Source organism: Nerophis ophidion, linkage group LG21, assembly GCF_033978795.1.
Source record: "Nerophis ophidion isolate RoL-2023_Sa linkage group LG21, RoL_Noph_v1.0, whole genome shotgun sequence".
In the NCBI taxonomy this organism is placed as follows: Eukaryota; Metazoa; Chordata; class Actinopteri; order Syngnathiformes; family Syngnathidae; genus Nerophis; species Nerophis ophidion.
In genome coordinates this window covers 9,478,675-9,488,674 of record NC_084631.1, presented here as the reverse complement: position 1 = coordinate 9,488,674, position 10,000 = coordinate 9,478,675, and the positions used below count along the sequence as shown (strand labels likewise).

The window sequence follows — 10,000 nt, the reverse complement described above, 5'->3', positions numbered from 1 at the left end:
AGTGCCTTTTCTGTGAAATGTCTGCTCTGGCATCCTTTTCCAGAAAAGTCCAAATTTTCATTCAAAATCACCTCAGTCTGTGATATATGATATATCCGTGTCTTTGGTCCGGAATAAACGTGTCAGTCCAATTGTCACAGAACAATTTACTAATCATGGATGTGATTTGAAGAAGGGGATAAATAAGCTTTGATTCTTCCTACTCCTTTTTGGACATGTTCAACCGTAAACAAGATGGCTTATTTTTCCTATGCAACTTTATAATCATGCTGGAAATATACTATTACTACTACAGTACTAATATTACTGTTGCTACTATTATTAAGACAACTGCTGCTATCATTACTATTACTCCTACATAGATGGATAGATAGTACTTTATTTATTCCTATTAATACTACTAATATTAATACTAACAAGACTACTACTGCAGCTACTAATAATAATAATACTACCACTAATGCCAGGCTGTACATTAGTTACCTTTTTTCAAAGTTTTTTCCGTATTTTGCAGACTATAGAGTGCACCGGGTTATAAACCACACCCACTAAATCTTAGAAGAAAAAAGTATTTTGCCATATATTAGCCGCACCTGACTATAAGCTGCAGATATATATGTTGTGAAATGATTTATTTACACTGTAAGATTCTGTAAATGTTTATTTACATACCTTAATTTTTTCCAAACGGTGTCTGTAACACGGCAGTAAAACGGCTGATCAAACAAAACAGAAGTCATCGTCATGGACCCACTAGCTGCGCAAGCTAGCTCTCCAATCAACTAAATAGATTCAATAACTCCACTGTGACGTTTAGGTGAATTTATGAAACTAAAACAATGCAAAAAGAATGCCATTGTAAGTTGATAATACAAACACAGACACTCGTAAACGTGTTAGCATATTAGCTAATGCCAACGACGCTAGCGTCAGCACGTTACGACAGCACGCACAAATATGCAGGAAAACACTCCCACAGACATCCCACATCGGACGGTTTAGTAAGAAAGAATTGTTTGTTGTATTGTAAAACTTACAAAAAAGTGATGAATGAAGAATCCATAAACGTTATGGACGACTCGAAGACGGCGCATGACGATTGAAGACTGAGTCCAAACCGAAGGGCAATGCAGCACCTGCACTGAGTGAACTCGTCCAAAAGATGGCGTCATAGCACAAACGATAACACACAATTTCAATGTACTTACTTTTTGTTTTTTTAAACTATTTGCAATAAGGCAGTCAGCAAAGAAAAATCCCCAAATTCACCGCACCGTTTTATAAACCGCAGGGTTCAAAGCGTGGGGCAAAAAAGTAGCGACTCATAGTCTGGAATTTCAATACATAAGACTTGCACGCCTCTTTTTCCCGAGTTAGCTCAGTGCTTCTCAAATAGTGGGACTACCCCCCTCCCCCATGACTTGTCAAAAAAGATTTGAGAGGCACTTTGATTGATTGACTAAGACTTTTATTAGTAGATTGCACAGTACAGTACATATTCCGTACAATTGACCACTAAATGGTAACACCCCAATAAGTTTTTCAACTTGTTAAAGGCGGGGTCCACGTTGATCAATTCATGGTAATGGCTTGTGTATTTTATTTTGAAAGTCATCCTGCAGTGTGCTGTGCTTGTGAAAAGCATTGTGACGTGTATGTGGTCCGAAGGTTGCTGCGTTTCCACGGAGACGAGGTGAACGTTCACCGGCAATAAGGAAGTGTGTGTGTGTGCACGTGTGTGTTTTGTGATTAGTATCCAGGTGGTTGAGCAACACAAAGTTGTGTGTTGACGGTAAAGTTAAGCGCGATGAAGTCTGAGGTGAAAGTCGAGCTGGTCAAGTTCATCTTCCTGGTGATGAACTTCTTCATCTTGGTGAGTTTGACAAAATGCTCGCCTGTCCTTCTTGCTGACCTTTGACCTGACCTTTGACCTCCCCGCGCAGGCTGTGGGCACCAGCGTGGCCGCCTGTGGCGTTTGGATCCTGTTTGACTCCACAAGCTTCATCGGCGTCGTTTCTTCTTCCGGTACGTGGTCGACACTCTCGAAGCGCACGTCCTGACCCGACTTGTTTGTGTGCGTGTGTGTGTGTGTGTTGTATTTCCACCCTGGAAAAGTTAGTTCCATATGAGGAGGGGCGAAGAAGTTAAGACATAAATCATGGTCTCAATACGGAAAATCATTGCATTTAACAGACCAGTGGTTCTCAAATGGGGGTACGCGTACCCCTGGTGGTACTTGAAGGTATGACAAGGGGTACGTGAGATTTGTTTTTAATATTCTAAAAATAGCAACAATTCAAAAATCCTTTATAAATATATTTATTGAATATTACTTTAACAAAATATGAATGTAAGTTCATAAACTGTGGAAAAAAAATGCAACAATGCAATATTCAGTGTTGACAGCTAGATCTGTTGTGGACATGTTCCATGAATATTGATGGTAAAGATTTATTTTTTTATGAAGAAATGTTTAGAATTAAGTTCATGAATCCAGATAGACCTGTATTACAATCCCCAAAGAGGGCACTTTAAGTTGATGATTACTTCTATGTGTAGTAATCTTTATTTATAATTAAATCATTTCTTTATTTTTCAACAAGTTTTTAGTTATTTTTATATCTTTTTTCCAAAATAGTTCTAGAAAGATCACTACAAATGAGCAATATTTTGCACTGTTATACAATTTAATACATCAGAAACTGATGACATTGTGCTGTATTTTACTTCTTTATCTCTTTTTTTTTCAACCAAAAATGCTTTGCTCTGAATAGGGGGTACTTGAATTTAAAAAAATTTCACATGGGGTACATCACTGAAAAAAGGTTGAGAACCACTGTAATAGAGAATGTCTCATATGCACCCCTGGTGGTGAAATCTATCAAAATTAGGGTGGTCCCAAAAAGGAGGGATTTTTCAACTCTGTTTTAAAAGTGCTCCCCCTCTGGTCAACATATGTAATAACAAGTGTGTGTAAGAAATTGAAATGCGCCCCCTTTGGCCAAACTTAATACAAATAAATAAATATGTAAATAGAGACATACTGTAATAACTTGAAGTAAATAATTCAAATTAAAAACCAATTCTAAACAAAAAATAAAAATGAACTAAAAGCAGTGTTTTTTTCCACAATGTCGACTTTTTACTTTTAATATAGGTAACAATTTCTTATATTCTTTCTGTTTCTGTAATATCGCAATATTTCCTTGTAAAATTATTACCTCTATGTAAAATTAGTACTTTTTACCGCAAAATGGTGACATTTGTCGTATAAAATTCTGACTGTTATCACAATATTGCAGATTTTTGTTGTTCTTGTAAAACAGTGATTTTTTTTTTGTGACAAATGATGACTTTTCTCATAATTTTGCTAAGTAAAATTCTGATTATTGTTATTATTATAACATTGCCAAAATGTTTAAGTTTTCTTATAAAACTGTGACTTTTGTCGAGTAGAATCACAACTTTTCATGAAATTGCCAAAATTTAAAGCCTTTTCTTGTAAAATTGCGACTGTTAGGTAAAATTCAATCTTTTATCATAATATTGCACAAATGTTCAGTTTCTCTTGTAAAATTTTGGCTTGCGTTGATTAAAATGACGACTTATTATAATACAGCCAAAATTCTAAATTTTTCTTGTGACATTGTGACCTTTTTCTTGTTTTAAAAGTGCTCCCCCTCTGGTCAACATATGTAATAACAAGTGTGTGTAAGAAATTGAAATGCACTCCCTTTGGCCAAAATTAATAGAAATAAATAAAAATGTATATAAAAACATACTGTAATACTTTGAAGTAAATAATGCAGATTAAATACCAATCATTAACAAAAAATGAACTAAAAGCAGTTTTTTTCCACAATGTCGACTTTTTTCTTTTAATATTGGTAACAATTTCTTATATTATTTCTGTTTCTGTAATATCGCAATATTTTCTTGTAAAAGTATTACCTTTTTATGTAAAATTTGTACTTTTTACCGCAAAATGGTTACATTTGTCATATAAAATTCTGACTGTTATCACAATATTGCAGATTTTTGTTGTTGTTCTTGTAAAACAGTAATTTTTTTTGTGACAAATGATGACTTTTATCATAATTTTGCCAAGTAAAATTCCGATTATTGTTATTATTATAATATAAGTGCTCTCCCTCTGGTCAACATATGTAATAACAAGTGTGTGTAAGAAATTGAAATGCACTCCCTTTGGCCAAAATTAATAGAAATAAATAAAAATGTATATAAAAACATACTTTAATACCTTGAAGTAAATAATGCAGAATAAACACCAATCATAAACAAAAAAATAAAAATGAACTAAAAGCATTTTTTTTCCACAATATCGACTTTTTTCTTATAAAATTGGGAACAATTTCCCATATTCTTTCTGTTTCTGTAATATTGCAATATTTTCTTGTAAAAATATTACCTTTTTATGTAAAATTAGTACTTTTTACCGCAAAATGGTGACATTTGTCGTATAAAATTCTGACTGTTATCACAATATTGCAGATTTTAGTTGTTTTTTTCTTGTAAAACAGTGATTTTTTTTTGTGACAAATGATGACTTTTGTCATAATTTTGCCAAGTAAAATTCCGATTATTGTTATTATAATATTGCCAACATTTTAAAGTTTTCTTATAAAACTGTGACTTTTGTCAAGTAAAATCACAACTTTTCATGAAATTGCCAAAATTTAAAGCCTTTTCTTGTAAAATTGCGACTGTTAAGTAAAATTCAATCTTTTATCATAATATTTCACAAATGTTCAGTTTCTCTTGTAAAATTTGGACTTATGTTGATTAAAATGACGACTTATTGTAATACTGCCAAAATTCTAAATTTTTCTTGTGACGTGACCTTTTTCTTGTTTTCAAAGTGCTCCCCCTCTGGTCAACATATGTAATAACAAGTGTGTGTAAGAAATTGAAATGCACTCCCTTTGGCCAAAATTAATAGAAATAAATAAAAATGTATACAGAGACATACTGTAATAACTTCAAGTAAATAATGATGATTAAAAATCAATTAAAAATAAAAAGTGAACTAAAAGCAGTCTTTTTCCACAATGTCAACTTTTTTCTTTTAATATTGGTAACAATTTCTTATATTCTTTCTCTTTCTGTAATATCGCAATATTTTCTGGTAAAATTATTACCTTTTTATGTAAAATTAGTAATTTTTACCACAAAATGGTGACATTTGTCATATAAAATTCTTACTGTTATCACAATATTGCAGATTTTTGTTGTTGTTCTTGTAAAACAGTGATTTTTTTTGTGGCAAATGATGACTTTTGTCATAATTTTGCCTAGTAAAATTCTGATTATTATTATTATAATATTGCCAAAATGTTCAAGTTTTCTTATAAAACTGTGACTTTTGTCGAGTAGAATCCCAACTTTTCATGAAATTGCCAAAATTTAAAGCTTTCTCTTGTAAAATTGCGACTGTTAAGTATAATTCAATCTTTTATCATAATATTGCACAAATGTTCACTTTCTCTTGTAAAATTTTGACTTGCGTTGATTAAAATGACGACTTATTATAATACTACCAAAATTCTAAGTTTTTCTTGTGATATTGTGACCTTTTTCTTGTTTTAAAAGTGCTCTCCCTCTGGTCAACATATGTAATAACAAGTGTGTGTAAGAAATTGAAATGCACTCCCTTTGGCCAAAATTAATAGAAATAAATAAAAATGTATATAGAGACATACTGTAATAACTTGAAGTAAATAATGCAGATTAAAAACCAATTATAAACAAAAATAAAAATGACCTAAAAGCAGTTTTTTTCCACAATATTGACTTTTTTCTTATAAAATTGGGAACAATTTCCCATATTCTTTATGTTTCTGTAATATTGCAATATTTTCTTGTAAAATTATTACCTTTTTATGTAAAATTAGTACTTTTTACCGCAAAATGGTGACATTTGTCATATAAAATTCTGACTGTTATCACAATATTGCAGATATTTGTTATTGTTCTTGTAAAACAGTGATTTTTTTTGTGACAAATGATGACTTTTCTCATAATTTTGCCTTGTAAAATTCCGATTATTTTTGTTATTATAACATTGCCAAAATGTTTAAGTTTTCTTATAAAACTGTGACTTTTGTCGAGTAGAATCACAACTTTTCATGAAATAGCCCAAATTTTAAGCCTTTTCTTGTAAAATTGCGACTGTTAAGTAAAATTCAATCTTTTATCGTAATATTGCACAAATGTTCAGTTTCTCTTGTAAAATTTTGACTTGCGTTAATTAAAATGACGACTTATTATAATACTGCCAAAATTCTAAATTTTTCTTGTGACATTGTGACCTTTTTCTTGTTTTAAAAGTGCTCCCCCTCTGGTCAACATATGTAATAACAAGTGTGTGTAAGAAATTGAAATGCGCCCCCTTTGGCCAAAATTAATACAAATAAATAAATATGTAAATAGAGACATACTGTAATAACTTGAAGTAAATAATTCAAAACCAATTATAAACAAATAATAAAAATGAACTAAAAGCAGTGTTTTTTTCCACAATATTGACTTTTTTCTTATAAAATTGGGAACAATTTCCCATATTCTTTCTGTTTCTGTAATATTGCAATATTTTCTTGTAAAATTATTACCTTTTTATGTAAAATTAGTACTTTTTACCGCAAAATGGTGACATTTGTCATATAAAATTCTGACTGTTATCACAATATTGCAGATTTTTGTTGTTGTTTTTGTAAAACAGTAATGATTTTTTTTTTGTAACAAATGATGACTTTTGTCATAATTTTTCCAAATAAAATTCTGATTATTATTATTAAAATATTGACAAAATGTTTAAATTTTCTTATAAAACTGTGACTTTTGTCGAGTAAAATCACAACTTTTCATGAAATTGCCAAAATTTAAAGCCTTTTCTTGTACATACCCCGTTTCCATATGAGTTGGGAAATTGTGTTATATGTAAATATAAACAGAATACAATGATTTGCAAATCCTTTTCAAGCCATATTCAATTGAATGCACTACAAAGACAACATATTTGATGTTCAAACTCATAAACTTTATTTTTTTTTGCAAATAATAATTAGCTTAGAATTTCATGGCTGCAACACGTGCCAAAGTAGTTGGGAAAGGGCATGTTCACCACTGTGTTACATCCCCTTTTCTTTTAACAACACTCAAACATTTGGGAACTGAGGAAACTAATTGTTGAAGCTTTGAAAGTGGAATTCTTTCCCATTCTTGTTTTATGTAGAGCTTCAGTCGTTTAACAGTCCGGGGTCTCCGTTGTCGTATTTTACGCTTCATAATGCGCCACAAATTTGCAATGGGAGACATGTCTGGACTGCAGACGGACCAGGAAAGTACCCGCACTCTTTTACTACGAAGCCACGCTGTTGTAACACGTGGCTTGGCATTGTCTTGCTGAAATAAGCAGGGACGTCCATGATAACGTTGCTTGGATGACAACATATGTTGCTCCAAAACCTGTATGGACCTTTCAGCATTAATGGTGCCTTCACAGATGTGTAAGTTACCCATGCCTTGGGCACTAATACACCCCCATACCTTCACAGATGCTGGCTTTTGAACTTTGCGTCTATAACAATCCGGATGGTTATTTTCCTCTTTGTTCCGGAGGACACCACGTCTACAGTTTCCAAGTATAATTTGAAATGTGAACTCGTCAGACCACAAAACACTTTACCACGTTGCATCAGTTCATCTCAGATGAGCTCGGGCCCAGCGAAGCCGGCGGCGTTCCTTGGTGTTGTTGATAAATGGCTTTGGCTTTGCATAGTAGAGTTTTAACTTGCACTTACAGATGTAGCGACCAACTGTAGTTACAGACAGTGGTTTTATGAAGTGTTCCTGAGCCAATGTGGTGATATCCTTTACACGCTGATGTCGGTTTTTGATGCAGTACCGCCTGAGGGTCCGTAATATCATCGCTTACATGCAGTGATTTCTCCAGATTCTCTGAACCTTTTGATGATTTTACAGACCGTCAATGGTAAAATCCCTAAATTCCTTGCAATAGCTCGTTGAGAAATGTTGTTCTAAAACTGTTCGACAATTTGCTTACAAAGTGGTGACCCTCGCCCCATCCTTGTTTGTGAATTACTTAGCATTTCATGGAAGCTGCTTTTATACCCAATCATGGCACCCACCTGTTCTCAATTAACCTACACACATGTGGGGTGTTCCAAATAAGTGTTTGATGAGCATTTCTCAACTTTATCAGTATTCATTGCCACCTTTCCCAACTTCTTTGTCACGTGTTGCTGCCATCAAATTCTAAAGTTAACGATTATTTGCAAAAAAATAATGTTTATCTGTTTTAACATCAAATATGTTGTCTTTGTAGCATATTCAACTGAATATGTGTTGAAAAGGATTTGCAAATCATTTTATTCTGTTTATATTTACATCTAACACAATTTCCCAACTCATATGGAAATGGGGTTTTTAAAATTGTGACTGTTATTAAGTAAAATTCAATCTTTTATCATATTATTGCACAAATGTTCAGTTTTTCTTGTAAAATTTTGACTTGCGTTGAGGAAAATGACATTTATTATAGTACTGCCAAAATTCTATGTTTTTCTTGTGACATTTTGACATTTTTCTTGTGAAATTCCAACTCATTTTTCACAACAACCTTTTTCATATTTGCATCGTACGTATATATTATTAATGTTGGAAATACACATCTTTACATATCTAGGGTGTGTAGGCATTTTTCGGAGGTCTCATAAAGGTAACAAATACAAGAGTGTGTGTGTGTGTGTGTGTGTGTGTGTGTGTGTGTCCAGTGGGGCTGCAGATGGTGGGGGCGGGGCTGCTGCTGATCGGCGGCCTGGCGATGGCGTCCAGCATGATGGGGTGTTTGGGAGCGCGCTGGGAAAAGAGACCTCTCCTTCTGGCTGTGAGTAAACATTGGTCATGTGACCCGCCGGCCGCACGCATCACATGACCTGCTGCGCTCTGTGCCAGTACGTGTGCATCCTGCTGCTGCTGCTCCTGGGTCAGCTGCTGCTCCTGCTGCTGCTCCTCCTCTACAAGCACTCGGTGAGCTTTCCACGCACACCGCCAAACAGGAAAAGTCAACACACAACACAACCTGCTCACTGAGCTTTGTAGATCTAAAAAAAAAAAACCCATCCATATACAAAATGGAAAATACGCCCATTTAAATCAATTGCAAGGCATGATGGGAAAAGAGCAAAACACTCTCCACACTTATCCATGTTTGGCGCATTTTAGCTGCTTGATATTTCTGATTACAAATCTTTAAGAAGGTGGAAGTAAACAAGGTAGGAGTCCAACTTTCACCTCTTAATAACCAGTTATAGTAATGATCAATTACCGTATTTTTCGGACTATAAGTCGCAGTTTTTTTCATAGTTTGGCCGGGGGTGTGACTTGCACTCAAGAGCGATTTATGTGTGAAATTATTAACACATTACCGTAAAATATCAAATGATATTATTTAGCTCATTCACGTAAGAGACCAGACGTATAAGATACCATGGGATTTATCGATTAGGAGTGACAGATTGTTTGGTAAACGTATAGCATGTTCTATATGTTATAGTTATTTAAATGACTCTTACCATAATATGTTACGTTAACATACCAGGCACAGGTCTCAGTTGATTATTTATGCTTCAAATAACCTACACTTATTCAGCCTGTTGTTCATTATTCTTTATATATTTTAAATTGCCTTTCAAATGTCTATTCTTGGTGTTGCGTTTTATTAAATACATTTCCCCCAAAAATGCGACTTATACTCCAGTGCGACTTATATGTTTTTTCCCTTCTTTATTATGCATTTTCGGCAGGTGCGACTTATACTCTGGAGCGACTTATACTCCGGAAAATACGGTAAATATCCATTATATTAATATAATATGTATACAGACACACATATGTTTACTTTACATGCGGTCGGGTTTCGGCCACCAGTCCAAAACATTTAGCCCCAAGCGGCCCCCAA

At 33.7% G+C, this 10,000-nt stretch overlaps 1 protein-coding gene across 2 annotated transcripts in view; it reads left to right on the top strand.

The window, feature by feature from the left end:
• The window catches only part of LOC133539715 (CD82 antigen-like), a 20,900-nt gene that overhangs the window by 256 nt on the left and 10,644 nt on the right, over nt 1-10,000 (top strand). The window contains exons 1-4 of one of the 2 annotated variants that reach the window (XM_061881831.1): nt 1-1,873; nt 1,944-2,025; nt 8,814-8,926; nt 8,995-9,069. The exon at nt 1-1,873 is cut by the window's left edge and continues 256 nt beyond it. In XM_061881831.1, coding sequence (XP_061737815.1) covers nt 1,808-1,873; nt 1,944-2,025; nt 8,814-8,926; nt 8,995-9,069 — 336 coding nt within the window. In that variant the 5' untranslated portion in view covers nt 1-1,807. Of the gene's footprint in view, nt 1,874-1,943; nt 2,026-8,813; nt 8,927-8,994; nt 9,070-9,116; nt 9,889-10,000 lie in introns of those variants that run through there. The other variant, XM_061881832.1, reaches the window with a different exon arrangement.